The following is a 19,940-nucleotide window of genomic DNA, read 5'->3' on the forward strand; positions in this document are numbered from 1 at the left end:
TTCATTAGTGTGAGTTAATGCCGCGATGAGCCTTATTACCTAGAATAAGCGAAGGGTTAGGGGTATTGGGTTAGGGGTAACCCTAACCCTATTAACTAATGTATAAATGAATACCGTAGTTAATACGAACACTTTAACCTTAGTCAACATGAACAACATTAATAAACATCACCACCATTGGTACCTGTAGCCCCTTTTGAACCAACCCTGACGATGTGCTGGCTGGTCCTCCTCAGGTCTGGAGCCTGGCCGACCAGACTCTGCTCCACAACTTCCCCAGCGAGCACGCGCGCCAGTCGCTGTTCCGCAACCTGGGCACGGGCGTCATGCAGCTGGAGGCGGGGCCCACCAATCACGTCTTCTCGTGCGGCGCGGACGGCACCATGAAGATGAGGGTCCTGCCCGACCGCTACAACATCGCCACCAACAACAATAACCACGGCAACCTCAGGAGCGACGTCAAGTTCGTCATATAGCGAGCGGCCCCGGGGGGGCCAATCCCCACGGCTCATTCCAGCTTCGGGGTTCCGAGGTCGCCCCCGGGCGACTTCCATTCAGAGTGCTTCGAGGAGGGGGGAGGGGGGAAGGAGAGCGGGCTTGGGGTGGGGGAGGGTGGGATGGGGGGTCGGCCCGTGGCGGCGGCGGGGGTGGCGGCATCACCGCTAAAGGACCTTTATTGTTAGCCCTGAACACAGCGGGTCATTCATCAGCCGTGGAGGGTGATCTCACATGTCAGAGAGGACTTTCCTGTACGCCCGGGCGACGCTGGCGCTGAAGAAGGGCTCGGGCGACTGCCCCCGTCATAGACTGGGAGAACAAGGCCGGAGCGCTTATTGATCGCTCACTCCGGGGGGGGCTTTGTGGAGGCCGTCGGAGATCTGAATCGGCAGTGTCTGGAGAAACTGGGAGCCCTCAGGAGAGAGCGGGTGGGGGGAGTATGGACTGAGGACCTGTTCTGTCAAAACGGATGTGATTTGATAATGGATGCAGTTGGACGTTTCTCCCCAAAAAACCACCGCCTCCACCCATCTGCTACTGCACGTCACCAGACGATGTTTTCGTTTTTTGAGGCCCTTGGCTTGAAGCCGTGAGAGACGCTAGAGGGAGTGGGTATGACTTGATGTCCACACACTGTCATATCTAGTAAGAGACGTGATTACCGTTATTCATCACCAAGATAAACTATTAGTAGATGAGGAGGAGGGGGGGAATTGTGCAGATCACGTGTATGAGCACCTTGTAGTTAATTAATAAGCTGTAGTGTCAATCTCCCTTGCTTGGCGCAACCCAATTAGAACCCGGATATCTCACTGCATATCGTATCCAACCACACGACTCCCGATATAGTGCTTTGCATTACTTGGTTAGGAAGTGAAATCCAGTGTAAGAACTTGATTAAGAGATTTAAAGCGGTACTTGCAGGGTTGTTTTTAAAAGCTGCCTCGCTCAAGAGAAACAAACAACTCATTCCATGCAGAAATACTCATGGGACCTTAATGTTAGGGTTTTACTATGGATAATAAATGCATATATACACACATACAGTATAGAGATATATATACACACACATACATACAGTATAGAGATATATATACACATCAGTTTGACCTCTGATTTGGCCTGAATCGCCAAACCAGTGCCCTGAGAGGCCATTTGTCTTCAATCTATTTGCACATTCAGTATAATGAAGGAATTCCAATGTTGTTTTTAGCACAGAGCTACAATGCTAGATGGTACGTCTTTTATGAGCGCAATATGTGTGAAGTTTCTAATGGTCCTGGTCTATATTAAAGTAGCAGTATTTTTAAGTGTCCTTAAACTTTCTGCCAGACTAGAACTGTTAGTAAGGAGGAGTTTTTGTCATAAATGAGTTGCACAAATTTGGTTTAATTTAAAAGACCGGGCTCTTATTGGTTGAGGTTTTTCAATAAAACATTGTGTCAGTATTTATTTTACATGTTCACCTTTTAATAAATTCTTTGCCGTTGAATTGATGGTGGGTTAATATATTGAAAAAGGAAATAATTTTTCCCCCTTTCTTTTCAGGAACTATAATTATTTTATAGTGGACATGGCAGTTTATTTGTACAATGACACACCACTCTTAAGTGGACTTTACTTTCATTTCCAAATGGGCCAGGACTGAAAAAACATTTGACTATCCTCTGATAAAGCTAGTTTGACCAGGATTTTTTTTTATTGTTTTGGAAATGGTAGAATAGAGTAATCTTTCTTTTTATATTGGAATGTGTTATTTTGTGAATCTGTGGGATCCAATAGCCGAACTATACCTTGATTGGGGGGGATTATAGGAACAGATTCTAGTCTCGTAGCCAACTTGTCTAAAGGGGTATAGATCCACAGAGCTTACACACCATCAACATCAAGCTGCTGAAAGAGAAGGACATTATTTACTTTGATGGGAGAACGCTTTGTAGATCAGGCCCCAGTGACTGTATATAAACTGAATGGTATATTAAGTGGCTTTTTACTCTGCACAGCCGTGGCTATTAGTATTCCAGATTCAATGTATCTAAGGACATGCTTCTGTTACCAAGTATATTTCTGAATCTGGTTCATAAGAAAATATATATTTGGATTGATTTATCCATATCCATTAACTAAGAATATTATATGAACTAATTATCATGGTCATGGGTTAGCATAGCGTGTGTGTTTACTTTGTAAACTAATTTTTGAGAAACTAGCCTAAGCACAATACATCTTTTATGATATACAAAAAAAGATCTGCTTTAAAGCCACAGCGAAACCCTTTTATCCCGGCTGTCCCTTTTCTTTTCTCAAGCGAAGTCTGAAAATTGGCACACTGCTCCACTTACGCACTTCATGACTCAGTCTGGGAACTTGCTGTGGGACAGAACCATGACGTTAAGCGAACCGTGGTGCTCTGGTCGCAGTCAATCTCACCAATGTGAATTTGCTTAGATGATTCTAATTTTATAACAAAGATGTGTATATCGTACTGTATTATCTACATTAAATGTAAGGATCTAATAAATCATACTTCATGTAACATGGCACCAATTTGTCTTTGTTTTTTAATTGCGATCGTTAACATCTTCTTATGAACGGTAAAGGGGAAAGCTATGCATTTGGCCTGGGATTGGAAGTCCTCAGCAATACGTGATGGACAAGCTTTTGGAAGGAAACAAGGAGTAATACAGGAGAAACCTTTATATTATTACTTTATTCATTATTACAAGAAAGAAATGTTTTCGGTTATCACAAAAGGACTGTTCCCATTCTTCTGCAGGATATTACACAAATCACATCATGGGTATTCCACTCTAAACATTACCCAAATCATTGTATAGCATGTCTTCACCGCTTTGTATTCATATGTTGGATGTTTAACGACATGAATCTAGTGCATGAATCTTTAGACGTTATTCTAAACTAAAGTTATTGTTTTGTGTAACTAAAGGCAAACAACAAAGAAAGTGAGTAAAGTTAAAAAACGATAGCCTTAGCACACACATAATTAACATGATTACCAACAGCAAGTTGAAGGATCCATGTGTCACTTGTTATGTTTTATCACTTGACTGGAGTGCAGAGGGAAGGAGTATTCATCTCAACATCAACAGAAAATCGACCATCTGTCACCCTGTTCAAGACCTGCCAGTTAAGAACAATTGGCGGACCGTTTGCATGTACATCTGCTGTGATTTAAATCCGTTCAACAAAAAAAGCCTTGAAAGCTAAGAGGAGACAGACATGAGAAGAGTTTGTAACCCCCCTACCATCTAGCCTTAAGATCTAAAAAGATATGGATTCTATCTCACAAAAATCTACTTCTGGTTGGACTTCATTAGTAATTATTTCTGTAATATTTACCCATTTCATGCATTCATGTTACCCGATTAATATATATTAAATTATATAATCCTTCCTTGGCAGGGCAGTCCAAATGTAAGCGAAAACAGACTTTGAGGAGGAAGGCAATGTGCATTATTGATGGAAATGTTCACCATTAGTCGACTCCTGGGTGTCCGAGGAGCTCACAGCTTGGCAACGTCCTTCAGGATGATGTCCAGCTTCTGACCTAGCATGATGTTTCCCTTGATCTTCAGCTTTCCAGCCATGAATGCCTGGCAGAAGGACAAGGACATGGTGGTGTCAGCGCAAGTCTAGCAGCAACCAGACGGGCATCACAGTTCCCCTGCCCCCTCTTTAAAATGGGTAAGTTCACCCCGAAAGCACTTCTTTCTCAGTTAAACCGTTCTGTTTGGATCCAGCCTAGCTCGAGTGGGTGTAACGTGCCTCAATTTGTTTAAAAACAAGTCCTGTGAATGGATTCCGTCACACAAGCTAACCCCCAAGGTAACGGCCATGTACAGCTGTCAAAAAAAAGATTAAATAATAAACCAGATTTTATCACCATACTACCATCCAACACGCTGAACCATCACTTTGAATCATCGCATGAACTTTAATTAGAAAAAAGGCTTGTGACGCCTACAGAATAGAGGCCCTAGGCATCGTTTTCCATACGCTCTCTCGGCGAGCCAGCCACAATTTGGGGCGCACGCATGGCGGATCCTGAGATCAATACTGAGGACCGTAAGAAGCTTATCAGTTCAGCACAATCGGGTAGTGGCGCCATCGATTATAAACGCACAGTGCTTCCTGCCTTTTTTTAAATCATTACTTTCTCCTTTTAAAGCCTGGGCCTACCAAAGTGTGCTGACAGCTCGACGCTGTGAGGGCACGCATTTTGAAATGCTTAATAGTTCTCAAGTTTCATCAAATTATGTGTGCGTGCGTGTGTGTGTGGGTGGGTGTGTGTCCATTCTAGGCTATGGGCTCCTTCTGTCATTTCTCTACCAGACTCCTTCTGTCCACTGAACCGTCATCTCTCTAAATAGACCTCACTCTACGTGACGTTTGCTCCCCGCTTTAACGCCCCCCCCCCCCTCCCCCCCTCCCCCCCTCCCCCCCTCCACCCTGACCCTGTTACACTGTGACTCCCTCTTGTCTTTGAGAGTGACCATGTTAACAGAGAAACCGTTTCAACCAAGCAGCTGAATGTAGTCCGGGAATATATTAGCCTAGCAGCCACCACCACCATCCTCCATCCTTTCAGAGACCTCCACCCCCCCCCACACCCCCCCACACCCCACCAGCTGATGCATTACCTGCTGGGGGTTGACCTTCCCCTGGACCAGCGCCATGAAGTCTGCATCAGACACGGCGATGGACACGTCTGCCTTCCCGCTGTAGGGGCCCTCATGCAAAGCCCCGGCCCCGTTCTTCAGATCTATAGCTGGGAGCGGGAAGGGAGATGGAGGGATGGAGAGAGATGAGGAGATGGAGAGAGAGGGAGATGGAGGGATGGAGAGAGATGAGGAGATGGAGAGAGAGGGAGATGGAGGGATGGAGAGAGATGAGGAGATGGAGAGAGAGGGAGATGGAGGGATGGAGAGAGATGAGGAGATGGAGAGAGAGGGAGATGGAGGGATGGAGAGAGATGGGGAGACGGAGAGAGAGGGAGATGGAGGGATGGAGAGAGATGGGGAGACGGAGAGAGAGGGAGTGAGTCGATTTCCTTTCACCACTGTTGCCAATGCTCATTAGACAGCTCATTAGCAAAAAAAATGTATGGCTAAAAATGGAATGCCCGAAGCACATCATACACCTAAACCTGTAGAGCCACTCTTATACCAGGTAAGGAGCAAACAACACTCCTAACAAAACATTATATTGGTTTGTTTTCCAAGTCCCCATTGTCAACATAAAAAGTCAACAAACGTTTATTATTAAGCGGTGATTAACGGGGTCCGAGCAAAATTAAAAGTCAAAAACACACTAATGGAAGATATATATATATGACAAATAATTATGAAGGAAAGATGTTGATGAGGATGTTCCACTTAATGCAATACTGTGCCTCGGCTTTCAGGTGAGCTGCAGAGCAATGGCCGAATGTCATGTTCAGCATGCTATAATCGGGATTCGAACTCTCAACCTAAGGATCACCTGTACAAGGCATTATCCCATTGAGACACTGATAAACCCGAACTTCAGCCTCATTCACATGGTCAAAATTTCTATTGATAAGCATACAACATCCAGAAACCTCCAAGCACACATTTCTCAAGTGAATTAAGGGCTTTTTTAAAAAACACAGATCTGAAAATGTGCACTGTTAATGGAATCCACCTAATAATAGCCGTATGGTAGCTAACAAAATTATCAGATAGGCAAAATGGGTTGAGACTGTGGACGTTTGGCTTTTCTTTGAAATTGTGGGAAAAGTAAAAAAATTAGGGCAGAAGACCAGGGTGAAAAAGATGCATCTGATTTTAGAGATTAATAGGATGAAAGAATTTGGAGTCCAGGTCAATCTGGTAAGGAGAAATAATTCTAGTTTATAATTTTTTTAAATAGCGCCACCTTTGAGTGCAGTACCACAATTTGGGTTTATGGGTAGTGGGGGGCATTGGTATCCACCTAATAATAGTCATGTTTTTTTTATACAATAACAAAATGGTCATATAAGAAAAATGGGCTAACTGCTCCAACTTTATTGGCCAATATTTCTCAAATGGAACTAAATAAAAAAAAATTCTGGTTGATGATTTTTGGGAGGCTTGGTCTCTAATTTTATGTGGCAATTTTGGTGAATTTTTGATTATTTTTGTGTGTGAATCTTTTTATCATGTTCAGCTTTAAGATGAAATTGTAGGAAAAGAAAAAAAATTTAGGGCATTAGACTATGGATTTTTATAAATGCATCTGATTCTAGAGATTAATATTCTGAAAGAATTTTGAGTCCAGGTCAATCTGGCGAGGAGAAGAAGCTTAATTCATGAGCCTAATTCCTAATTCACGACCTACGGTATAGGCTGCAGTATGACTTACAGAATTTGAGAAAAAAAAATAAACGTTACAGAAATAAAATAATAAAATGCATGGAGGAGTATTCATAGAGGCCCTTCACACATACAGTGGCCCCATGGTACCACATCGGAGGCCCCGGGCCCCCCCGGTCGCTACTCACTCCACTGGGCGATGGTCTTGCCGTCCTGGGTGATCTCCCAGCCAAACACGCCCTTCACCTGCTCCACCAACCCCGCACCCGAGGCCTGGATGCGGCGCCCGATCTCCGCAAACACCAACCTGCTCTGGAGGTCCGCCGCCTGGGCAAGGGGGGGGGGGGGGGGGGACAGACTCAGTGTGTGTGTGTGTGTGTGTGTGTGTGTGTGTGTGTGTGTGTGTGTGTGTGTGTGTGTGTGTGTGTGTGTGTGTGTGTGTGTGTGTGTGTGTGTGTGTGTGTGTGTGTGTCGTACGGGCTGGAGGGCCTTGGGATCGGACGTCTGATCTTCGTACAGATCCACGTACCCGCCGGAGAGAGTCAGACTGCCCGTCTCCTTGACCTGACAGGGGCACACAGGTAGATCGCCAGTGTGGGTTACAGTAGCCTTCATCCAGTGCACATTGAGAATGACAATCCCCAGGGGGGGGGGGGATGTTAACGTCTTTTTAATGGGACTGCGGTGAGAGACGGGAGCACGTTCCTCGTACACCGACCTTGCACTGAAAGTGAACTCTGTTCCCCTCCTTCCACATCTCTGTCTGGAGAGACTGTCCGGGCAGCACGGGCTTAACGAAGCGAACCTGCAGCCAAATGATATCAGGATGGGGATGAGGAGTGTGTTGGAGCCGCTAATGAAATATTCATTTTAGCACCTTATTAAAAATATAAACTCCAGAGGTGCTTGGAATTCAGGGCACCTGGTTTTCTGCGATGTAACTAAAGCACTATAGAATTGAATGATACATCTCATGGGGCTATCCTCAGGTTACAATGTCAAACAAACTTTACTGCACACATCACGTCACGTTATTATTATTTGATCTAAGCATTATGGCAGCATAGGCTCTCCTACCTTTATGGCACAGAAGCGGGCGGGGTCATTGTTGGCGTACTGCTTGAGAATGTGACGTGAAGCGAAGCCGAAGGAGCATAAGCCGTGCAGGATGGGATCCTTGAAGCCTGGCCAAAGAGTCGTCATGTTTAGGCACATTTCACGGTCCACTTCAGAACAAACTGGGTCTCATTGGATTTAGTTTCTCCACATATTATCCATATTCAAGCAAAAAAAACACAACACTGTAGTACCAGTCTGTATGCTAAAGATCTATCCTATGTTACAGACCTAGCCTGTATGTTACAGACCTAGCCTGTATGTTACAGATCTAGTCTGTGTGCTATAGAACTAACAGCCTATTTCCTCTACATATAAACTTAAAAATATAAAATATAAAATATAAACTTTTCCGAACCGGCAAGGAAAATAAAGGGTCCTAGTTTCTATCCGACGCACGCCATAAGTGGGGCTAGGAGACGGCCTCATGCAGTGCGAATCAACAAAAGAGTACAATTTGTTCTGTAAGCAAACAACGAAGCCCTTCATCTTGCTTCACAAATACGATTTTCATTTGGAATTCTTTCATGAAGCCATTTCTTCCACTTTGGCAAGAGCCGGCCCTCACCTCCCATGGCGGAGAAGCTGGGGTCAATGTGAAGAGGGTTCCGGTCCCCACTCAGACGGTACAGGGCCGCCTGCGTCCACACAGGAGAGAACCCCAACAACCCCTTTAGTCTGTCTGCACCGACCACATTGTTCAATACTTCATCCCAATTGGTCGATACCGTTTCCAGGCAGTGCAGTGTTTTTCAATAACGGGGTGGGGGGGGGGGGGGGGGGGTGTGCCTGCCTTTTTACAATGTGCCACAAATCCAACATTAAATACAATAGTCCGATGGAATGGTCGTTGCCTTGACAACACAAAAACTATCTGCATAGCGCCCGCCTAAGAACACATTCCAGCTGATTAAGTCGATAAAAGGACATTAACGTTAAAGGTTGAAAGTAACTAGCATCTAATCATTGTTGGTTTCTTTGGTGTAAGGGTCATTGACCACTCTGGGCTGTCCCGATATTGGAAGAGAATGCACCTCGGTAAGCAACCTTGGCCATCACTAACCCCAGTCGCATATTATTTTTCCAATAACGACACAGGGTTAGATCTGATTCCTTACATCCCATAATAAAAACAGCCCTGCACACTCAGAAGGCAGGACTAGGTGCAATGCTGATGGAGGGAATGAAACAGATCCGGATAACATACGGGGTTGTGGGCGATTCATCTGCATCACATAATGCCTCTGGATTCCTCTTTTTCACAATTATGTCAAAAAAATGTCAAGCAGTGGTGCAACAAGCTGAATCATCGGACATCTGCCAGACATCCACAAGGATAATATCACTTTCACAATTTTTGCCTCAGTTCACACTTCCGCTGTGATTTGCATGGGAACACTGTGGTCCGGACTCACACACACACACACACACACACACACGTACACGTACCTGCTCCTTTGTGGTGGACTCAACCACCACAGCATCCGGGGCGCGGCTCGGAGGAGGAGCGGTGGTCTGGAGAACAAGGACAAAGGACCAGAGATGACCATCTGGTCTTCATGTGACCTCTGCTTTATCGTTGTACAAACCATGAGAGACAGACAAGAGAGTGAGAGTGAGAGGGAGAAGGAGAGTGAGGGGGAGGGGGAGAAGGAGAGTGAGGGGGAGGGTGAGGGGGGAAAGGGGAGAGATGTCAGAATGAGTACCTCCGCGTGAGGAGAGCTTTTCTTGCCCCCGAAGCCTCCGGCCCCGACCACAAACACCGACCACTGGTTGCTGCACACGAGGCGTTGGCCTTGGTAGGTGCTCACTAGAGACAGAACATCAGGTTTGATCCTAAGCTCAGAGATGGGACAAGTCGGTTGTACCTACAGCTGGCCTGTGGACATCAGACAGAGAACCTTTCGGCAGCAAGACCCAACACTCTAGCCACTACAACACTATCCACTTGCTATGGGGTTCCCAAAGGTTTTCTGGGACCCCCCCTGTGGAGATATATTTGGCTCAGGACCCACCAAATATCTTTACATTGTCATTACCATGTTGGGGGGGGGAAAAAGGGATAGTTAACATTTTTCAATCTGTGTTGTCCCCTTTTCACTCAAACACACTAAGGATCAGATGAAACAGACAAGACGTGTTAGCATGCAAGTAATATTGTGGGGAAAAAGGTTGACTGTGGCCGTCTCGGGACCCACTCGGGCCCATCTTACAACCCACTTAAGTTTGAAAAACCAGGCACTAGCCTGTAGTGCAGTGTTTTTTTAACCTTTGACTTTATGTGTCCAACTCAATCATCAACAAGACCTTTCGCAGACATATGCTAACCCTAACAGTCAGACATTTACAAATACACATGCATTGAGTATTGAGCGAAGAGTGCCAGCACCCCCGGTATACACAATAACACAAATGATAACAACAAGAAGGCGAAGGCCAACAGTGGAGGGAAAAGTCTGCAAAGCTGCTCTCAGTGAGGTTATTTAGCCAATACGAATAAAAATTACAGTGGAAAACCTAAGATGACCTATACTATACTGAACAATATTTATAATATATTTATTTAAAATTATCTATAACATTTTCTCTATAACACCACTACAGGGCTTGTACATAAGATTTGAGAAGACATCTCGTGTGAGAAACGCTGTAACAGTTTGAAGCACAAAAACAACTTCCAATAGTGACTAATTATTTTACGATTAATACTAAACAATGAACCAAAAACATTCACACTAATAAGAGGACTCACTGTCCAATCCTATGCTCCCAAAATGGAGGAGGTCTTTGCGTGGGAACGTCACAATGTGCAAGCCCTACTGTACCGTTGTCAATCCATCATACAGCAACCGTTCTCTGTCGATATCTCAACAAGGAGCTGCCATATTACGCCATAGTAAAGCAGGAATACAGCCTTCCGCAACTTGTTCTTATATTTTCAGCTGAGCTCTATTCCCAGTGCAGGCAAACGCATGCAGCAGTAATATAAGACTAATAACAGCTGTCAATCTGAATAAATACACCATTAAATAGACCATACGCGCCACTCACTGGTTGGTTGAGTTCATTCATTCATTCGTTTCAACATATAAACTTTCTGAAAGGATAGACATGGCTTTCTCCGTGGGGCATTGCGATCAAAAGCGTTGTCTCACCTCTTAACTTTGTCACACTGAACCCCTTTCAGCGTATATTAAATAATTACAGGAAATTCCAGCGGGAAGAATAATAAATAGATAAGGGAACTTGAAGTCCCACGAATATCTGTCGAAGGATCGATCACGTAACTTGTCCTAATAAGGACGTCATCAGATCCTGCAGACATGCAATTGTCAATTCATCCATTATCCAGTAACCTGGTTACCAAGGGCAAACTTGAAGTAAGAAATCTACATTTCAATGACAAAAGAAAAGATGGGTGCAAAAATGGTTCAAACTGAATGCTCACCATTTATAATGATGACAGCCCCAGACCCTTTGTCCAAAATGTCTAGAATGGTGGCCTTGGAGATCAGGGTGCCTGGAAGTTAACACAGAATCATTCACCAAAGAACACCTTAAATCGACATTCGACAGCAGCAGAACTACATTTAGAGGTTACACATTACGCAAATTTCATTGGAATTTAAAGATGGTCACTTGGCCCTTAGACATAGACTTAGGGTGCACTCACACTAGGCCATCTGGCCATGGCCGTGTGGCCGTTTTCACACCTAACCCTGCTCAAATGTCCCCATTGTTCTCTGGCCTGCACTCACACTAGGCCAACTGGCCGTGGCCGTTGGCCGTCGCAGCTGTGGCCTGGCCACGGAAGGCTCTTGTACATACGTCATCATGTCGTAACACGTCATCACCAAGCGTCCGCTGCATGGACCATAATAAAGTCTGCCGCCAGTCAGTTTTATCAACAATGGATAACAACACAGAGAACACACCAACAGTTGAACCGCTTGACGCGATGTTTACCGTTTAATGGGGAAGAAGGCTCGTCGCCTTTATTATGTCCGTGGTCGTCGCATTGACTATACATCATCCAGCTCAGGTTGCGTAGCCGTGCGTGTGCGCGTGTCTGCTCATTAGCATCTGTACCGTAGCGGCCCGTGCCGTAGCAGCACACCTCTCCCAAGTGGCCAAATTGGCCCGGCCTGGCCAGACTGGCCACACTCACAATGGCAGATTTGAGCACGGTAAGGTGCTAAAACGGCCACGGCCACGGCCAGATGGCCTAGTGTGAGTGCACCCTTAGACATCAGTAAGATGAGTATTATTCTAGAACGGATGTTAGTCACTCTATCGAGTCTAACTATCGAGTTTTAAAGAGTAGTACATTAGAATATACCTGAGGTTGGTAGAGGCTGATAGCACTTCAGATAATGCTCTCCATGCAAAATCTGGAATCAAACACAGACACTGGGATCAATCACAGCCCCCCAATACAATCACACTAAAGGAGCAACTGCCTTATTGTTCTGTTACATGATGTCTGATACACAGACATACGAGTGTGTGAGGGGAAAACGCACATCACAGGAAGCCACCACGCACACACTTACACGTGTGTGGCGCTGAAACACATACGCAACAAGTCCCTTGACCCTGAGGGATTTGGGAGTGAGTCTAACCTGTGTTGGATTTATTTCTAATCCTGGAATATTGGTCAGGCCTGAGTCCATCACGGCAGCCTGTGAGATGATGACCCCGTAAGTTGGCAGGCAGGCGAAGTTCTCGTGGCCTTCATAGAGGAATCTGTGGGAGGACAGAATGGGAACCCGGATGTCATGTTGTGTGACAACGGGTAGGAGGGTAAGAACTTACACAAAGGCTAGCATGTTTTGACCCAGTAGTTCTACCAACCGAGTGGAGGACACACGCACACGCACGCGCACGCACACACACACACACACACACACACACACACACACACACACACACACACACACACACACACACACACACACACACACACACACACACACCTGAGGTGATCAGGGTCCTTGGTGGACATGCCTACTCCCAGGCTGTAGAGTATACACTGCATCTCGGTGTAGCTGAAGGTATGGTCTGGAAATTTATAACCCACAGCCTGGGCCTATAATGAGAGGAGAGTTAAAAAAATGCTTTGCAAGGGTCTAATGTTGAAATGTGGTAAAAAAAAAAATGAAGGAGATGAAGAGAAGACTTCATGCATTTGCTCAGCATCACATAGAAGGATGCATTCAGCCCAATAAGGGGCGGAAGAAGAATGACATGACAATGTGCAATGTGGTATGCTTACAGGATTGTGACCCAACGATGATGTAGGATTTGCCACCAGTCCGTCCCCGGCCGGCTCCTTGTTAAGCATGCTCAGCATACTCATCAGAGACTCTACATGGCACAGAGAGACAGCAAAACAATAATAATAGACAGATGGTCCGACAGAAAGGGGGTGTGAGCAGTGCTCGTCTAAGTGCTTGGTTTTGTCACCATTGCGGAGACAGATGCGGGAGACAGATGGAGGCAGATGCGGTTTTAAATGATTGTACTTGGTCGAAAAACACGACAAAAAAAAAAAAAAGGCGTTTGGCTCAGAGCTGGGAGAGTGGAGTGGAATGAATGGATGACGGCGTTGGTGGAGCCTGTAAGGGGAGAGCCCTGGCTGCCGGCCACTGCTCGTCTCCTGGATTAATGGGGGCTGAGGAGCCGGCTGCGTCGATAACTATGGCGAGGACAGTGTACTCTGGCTCTGGAGAGCCCAGCGGCTCCCCCCCTGAGTGAGTCAGTCAGTCAGTCAGTCAGTCAGTCAGTCAGTCAGTCAGTCAGTCAGTCAGTCAGTCAGTCACCCCTCTTGCCCACTGCATCCGTCAACGGACGGATCCCATTGACTTTGAATGGGGCGGAGCTGCAATGCATTGTGGATCCATCCGTTCCGTTGGATCCTTCGGCTCCGTCAAGAAAGTTTAAAAATGTTCAACTTTTCAGGCAGCGACGGATCCGTCATCCAATCAGATAGCGTAAGCTCGGGCTTGGCTGACGTATGCCTCTGCAAAGACTACTCCCCCATCCGTCAGCCACGCCTTCCGCCATCCGTTGACGGACGGTGCAGTGGGTAGACGGCGTCAGTCAGTGAGCGAGTGAGTGAGTGTGAAAAAGGAGAAAAAGAAATAAAATAGAGAAATAGACCGAGGAATCTGGGAAGCCATTAGTGGCCCTTGCTGAACATGGGGCTCAGCAACGGGTTCATCATGGCGATGCACTCCATACAGTACAAGGAGCTGCTACAGGGCTATGCCAATGCTGCTAGCCATGCCCCCTGTAGCACTGGTGCCTCTGTTCAGCCGATGCTCACCCCCGCTGCTCTGGTACACATCAGAGGCCAGAGGAGCGATGGAGGAGGCAGGGGGGTACAGATAACGATGGACATCGGTCGTCCTGCCCTCTCTCTAATGTGGCCTCCATGCAGAAAAGACGGATCTCAGGCTGGTGGAAGGAAAACTGCCCGTAGTAACGACACTGTCTTGAAAGGCTGAATTTCGTTTTTTTAGCGCATTCAGGCCCTTGAATTAGCTCAAATCGGGTCCTTTCATGCATGCACAGAATCAAGTCAGAGGGGTCCCCACGCCTTACTATCTCTCAGGGATTGGCTTAAGTTGGCGTCACCGTGCGGTGTATCCGACGTGACCCACCGTTTACTGTAGCAGGGTGGGAGGCGTCCTTGAAGTCACAGATGTTGTCCCACTGATCCCTCACGGCTTCAGGAGACATCGGATGGTTTTTCCGCAGCAGGACGTGTCCCGGGGAGCGCTCCCACCGTACTACACGTCACACACACACACACACACACACACACACACACACACACACACACACACACACACACACACACACACACACACACACACACACACACACACACACACACACACACACACACACACACACACACACACACGTCTCGGCATATATCCCTATGGCAAGCTTATAAACTTATACCGATGGTACAAACAAACTCCACTCACATTTCCCAATCCAACCTGCACCAACCTGAAAGAAAGTAAAGATTGCAAAGTAAATAAACAAATGTTGACATCTCAACCGCCCCACATACAGACTACAGTTCAAATACACTGAACGACGATAAGAAGAAAAAGCAAGCACACAATACTTAAAATGTAAATGTGTATGTGTAGGTGGAGTGGCTTGTGTCAACACATATAAACTGACAGATTCTCCTACCTCAAACAATGCGCCGGTTTCCTCACACTGCTCATGACACAACCAGAGAACGAGGGGAGACACATACTCCGGCTTGAGGTTTTCCAGAATATCTACATGAAGGACAGACACATATCAGATCTGCTGTACCACAGAGCGTCTCTCCTGATGTCTCGCTTCCCATCGCATCAATGCTCCCCAAGGCTGTCGCAAGCATGTGGATAAACAATTGTATTCATTTGTATGCTTGAATCCCTTTAAATTGCCAGTATATGGACAGAATGTAAATTAACGTAAAAATGTCCAACTGACTTTGGGCTGATTTCTCTTATATTTCAACTGGTCCAGATTTGCAGAGAAAAAAGAACAGAGGCGACATCTAAGATCCGATAATGGCGAAAATGGAATTATATATATCATATATTATATCCACTCCAACACTCCCATTGTCTATTTATAACTAAAGTTTATTTCTGATTTTAACTAACATTAGTTTTTGATTGTTATTGCCTCAACCCACGCAGCGCTAGTAATACATGAGGTGGAGCAGGCTGCAGTTCACTTATCAGCCAATGTGGCCAGTAATGAGAATGAATAATGCCGCTTTTCCACTGCATGGTACCAGCTCGACACGACTCGACACGACTCGACTCAGCTCGCATTTTTTGCGTTTCCACCGCGGTACCATGGTATCTGGTACCTGAAGTGGCTGCTTTTTCTAGTACCTACTCGCTCTAGGTACCAAGCGAGCTGAGCCGATGCTAAAAGGTGACGTCGGCAGACGGCCGGCGACTGATTGGCCAGAGAGTGTGACGAAGTCACGAGAGCGACATGGCAACCATGCTGGTAACATCCATAGCAGCGCCGCAGCCAACATGTTCCACTTCTCCAACTTCTTCAACATGCCGGCTAATAATAGTAATGTGATCGATGTCCTCCATTGTTGTTATGTGGGTTCTGTCCATGTGTGGGTTGCGTATGTGTTGTTTGCGTCGCGTACACAAATACGTCACGGCCCTTTCGCGCAGCCGACCCCGCCCACGTCCAGGAGGTACTATTTGCGGTGGAAAAGCACCCGTGTTGCTACCGTGTCGAGTCGTGTCGTGTCGAGTCGTGTCGAGTCGAGCTACATGTGCGGTGGAAAAGCGGCATAACTGTACCTTTAAAAAAGGTACAATAATGAAGATTTGCTACTTCAAGCTAGGTTCAGTCAAAAGAAAAAAAACAGTGCCTCTCCCCCGTTTCTATCGCTACTGTGTGTGTGCATGTGTGAGTGTGTGTGTTTGGCCCCAAGGTCACAGTAAACCATGTGTATTTTGCCCTTTGGGTGAATTACGGAGGCCTTAAGGTTTCAATTCTCACTGCACCAGGATATTTCAGCATATTTAGCTGAATAACGGGGTCTTGTTTATACCCAGAAAAGTTTGCATGTCAAACCAAGGAGCGTTAAGTTGGTTAAACAAAGAGTGCGTGGGCGTTGCATTATGCAACAGCTCAGACTAAGGGGTCACTGTAGAAAACACATTGAAAAGTAAAATAAACCAAATGAATGCACTTCTTCTGGAAGAAGCACAGCATAGTATGGTGATGGGCAGAGATGGGCTCACCCGCTGGCATGATGTTCTGAGTCAGTCGCGAGTTTGCGATGGGCGCGATGGTGTTGCAGTGGATGTTGAGCTTCCGCCCCTCGATGGCCAAGGTGTTGGACAGTCCCAGCAGACCCAGCTTGGCAGCGCTGTAGTTGGCCTGGCCAAAGTTGCCATAAAGCCCTGCTGCCGAAGCCGTCATGATGATTCTGACCAAAGCACCCAAAACAAAGCACAGGTCATCCCCGATGCCAAGAAGAGACGGCAGAAGAGGCAGGGGTGTGTGTGTTTGTGTGTGTATAGATATGCATGCACAAACATCCCATTACATTGCTGTCTTTTTCACGATGTGCGCTATTTCTACTTGCCTTCCAAACTTCTGCTCCTTCATGTGGTTCCATGCTGCCCGGGTCACGTTGAAGGAACCCTTGAGGTGAACTCTTTGGATAAGGTCTGGAAAAAAATGTGTACAAACGTGTGTTCAATAATCATGTCAACAAATTCGTAAATTAAAAGTAGCTTTTTAAGAAATCCTGCATTTATATCTTCCAAGAATGGACAATTTGGCAGGTGAGAGGTCACCATTACTTAGGATCGATCCCACTGTCCAAGCAAGCCAGGAATCCCAATAAGAACACTTTGCATGCAATATACATGAATGGAAGGTCACATCTTTGTTGAAACCAAACCTCACCCCAATCCAACTCGCTCAATCTGCTAAACGATCGGTCCCGTAGAATCCTGGGTTGAGGGAATGAAAGTTGAAGTTAGACTTTAAGTCGGATTGGTGCGTACACCACTGGTAAAAAAGCACATTTATGTGGCATTTTTTTTATAATTGCTTAAAGTCTGCTTTCACTACCGTTCGCACAGAGCCACAAACAGACAGCATTGTCAAGCACGCCAGGATCAACATGCAGATGGGGTACAGGTTATTCTCGAGGAATTGAGAATCACCTTCCCTCCGAATTCCCAACAATTCCAAGGAACAAAATAAATTTGCTTACCCAGCATTGTTTATAACAATATCTGGAAGAGGAAGGAAAAAAACATGTGAGAGGCCGTAGAAGCTCCACCTCCCTCCATAATGTAGTTAGTAGCAAGTATCACGCAACATAAAAAGCACTCACCTATTCTTCCAAATGCATCTAAGGCAGACTGGATCAGTTTTTCTCCATCTTCGACCGAATCTATCAACCAAAAAACTGACATTAAGCAATCTGAATCTTCACATGCATTTAAATTGTGGGTGTATTCGCAAGGTATAGAGAGACATAGTGAGATAATAGGTATAAATAAATACAAAATAAAAGGACATGCTACTCACCATAGTTGGCCACAGCCTTGCCTCCCTTGGCTTTGATCTCCTCCACCACCTTATCAGCTGCGGCAGAATTCTTCCCTTCACCCTTTGCGTTTCCTCCAAGATCATTCACTAGAATACACAGATAGCATTTGATTTGGCGTATGATCTTTTTAGAGCCAAAGGTTGGTTACTTTATGCCACCATTATCTCTACAGAATAGAATGACGGTACACAAATACATCAGGTTGAACACGATTTCATCTCTAAAGCAACTTAACCAGTTGTTCACAAGTGCATCCTGATATACAGAAGTCCAAAAATACACATATATATATTTACATACATATCATTATATTTTTATATAAAAATGTGTTGAGATGTTGATAGCTCTGATTGAATTTTATGTGAAATATTAGATCTGAGCTATCTAAGTTTCAAAATTAAACATGAGTGCCAAAATTATTCAGTGAAAAAAATAAATATAGCCAACCTCCTCTGCATTGATAGCTCTAAAAATATATAAATATGAATATACAACTGCCTGAATAGGCTTCAAATGTACACCAAATACTCTTCTCGCTGAGTTTACACACCATGATGTCACGTCATTGAAGAATTCAAAACAATCCACTTAGAGCTCCGAGCGTGAGCATTGCTGTTTGAAGGATAAATAATTATTTAATACTTGACTTACCCACAACTGAAGCTCCTCTCTGTCCAAATGCCAATGCATATTCTCTGCCAAGACCTGTAGTGGTTGAAAACAGCATTAATTCGATACTCTCCGTCTCTTCCGTCCTTATAATTAAATTAATTAACTAAATTAACAAAAAAATACAAATGTTAATCCACGTAAGACTTTCGTGATGACCTATGTCCCAGTTCCACTGTACTTTGACACTACGTTGCATAGCCTAGCTAGCCTCAACTATAATGTGTTTGATGTGGACTAGTAAAGCCCATATAACAACGACTAATGCTATGCATTCCTATCGATATGGCGTATGAACTTTAATAAACATTTCAAATCATATTAACAGATTATTCAAAATAGCTAATCCCATATCTATAAAACTGCCACTTGTTAAAACAACATAATAGGGTCATAGGGTTATTGTCGATTATATCGATTATTTATCATAAATGAATAATCCTGTCAAATGTCTAGCTAGTGTAAGAGGGGCGAAGATATTACATTCAAGGTGTGAAAGTTTTTACCTCCTCCGGCACCTGTCACCAGCACGACTTTTCCATCGAAAGTCAAAGGCACAGACATAACGGCACAATACAGAAGCTGGAACTTGAGATGCAATTTGCCAAAACACTGATGTGACTGCACACTAAACTAAACCAAGTGGTAGGAACATTGAACCCTCCAAGCAGTGGATGTGGACTGTAGGCATTCACTTCCGCAACAACAAGGGGCGGCATCAACCCCAACCAATCGGAGGGCTAGGAGGGATACTGGGGAGGGGTTTAGGATTCACATATCCTACCATCGACGGTGCCCCTCACAGGTAATGCAGAGCTATTTAGCTATTTAGAGAGCTCTCTGGATAGCTCTGAGGTATTCTACTTGCTGTAGTTTGGTCTGGCTTTGCGAGACTAGCTCTGAGGTAATGCTTTCATGGTAATACGCATATTACATTTTTATTTTACCTTTATTTAACTAGGAAGTCTCATTGATAACAGTAAAACTATTTTACAAGGTGGTTTTACAAAAAACTGAAATTACTACACGAATTTTAAAAATGCAGGTTTCTGGTAGCCTATATACAAAAGGCTGTGCAGGCCATATACATCCTAAAAAGAACAATATCTGCATTATTATTAACAATAATATAAAAAATATGAATTCATAATTCATGAATATGTATATATATTTGGAGAAATTCCTATAGC

General features: G+C 45.0%; 2 protein-coding genes across 6 annotated transcripts in view; one reads left to right on the plus strand and one right to left on the minus strand.

Annotated features, from left to right (window-relative positions):
• Nucleotides 1-3,041, plus strand: part of LOC132459754 (dmX-like protein 1) — a 48,056-nt gene extending 45,015 nt beyond the window's left edge. For all 5 annotated transcript variants that reach the window (XM_060054496.1, XM_060054501.1, XM_060054500.1 and 2 more), the window contains one exon: nucleotides 237-3,041. In XM_060054496.1, coding sequence (XP_059910479.1) covers nucleotides 237-476 — 240 coding nt within the window. In that variant the 3' untranslated portion in view covers nucleotides 477-3,041. The remainder of the gene's footprint in view (nucleotides 1-236) is intronic.
• A 148-nt stretch (nucleotides 3,042-3,189) lies between these two features.
• hsd17b4 (hydroxysteroid (17-beta) dehydrogenase 4) lies at nucleotides 3,190-19,452 on the minus strand. Its single transcript, XM_060054507.1, has 25 exons — nucleotides 19,257-19,452; nucleotides 18,733-18,786; nucleotides 18,060-18,167; nucleotides 17,863-17,922; nucleotides 17,740-17,761; nucleotides 17,427-17,473; nucleotides 17,101-17,185; nucleotides 16,754-16,941; nucleotides 15,168-15,259; nucleotides 14,951-14,975; nucleotides 14,618-14,746; nucleotides 13,228-13,319; nucleotides 12,929-13,041; nucleotides 12,575-12,698; nucleotides 12,292-12,343; nucleotides 11,401-11,472; nucleotides 9,659-9,762; nucleotides 9,402-9,467; nucleotides 8,521-8,590; nucleotides 7,914-8,020; nucleotides 7,555-7,641; nucleotides 7,314-7,400; nucleotides 7,025-7,163; nucleotides 5,160-5,287; nucleotides 3,190-4,112 (listed from the first exon to the last, which is right to left on the minus strand). The coding sequence occupies exons 1-25, from the start codon at nucleotides 19,312-19,314 to the stop codon at nucleotides 4,023-4,025; spliced, it is 2,199 nt and encodes a 732-aa protein (XP_059910490.1). The 5' UTR covers nucleotides 19,315-19,452; the 3' UTR covers nucleotides 3,190-4,022.
• Between the last annotated feature and the right edge of the window lie 488 nt (nucleotides 19,453-19,940).

The sequence above is a fragment of the Gadus macrocephalus genome, chromosome 6 (genome assembly GCF_031168955.1).
Source record: "Gadus macrocephalus chromosome 6, ASM3116895v1".
In the NCBI taxonomy this organism is placed as follows: Eukaryota; Metazoa; Chordata; class Actinopteri; order Gadiformes; family Gadidae; genus Gadus; species Gadus macrocephalus.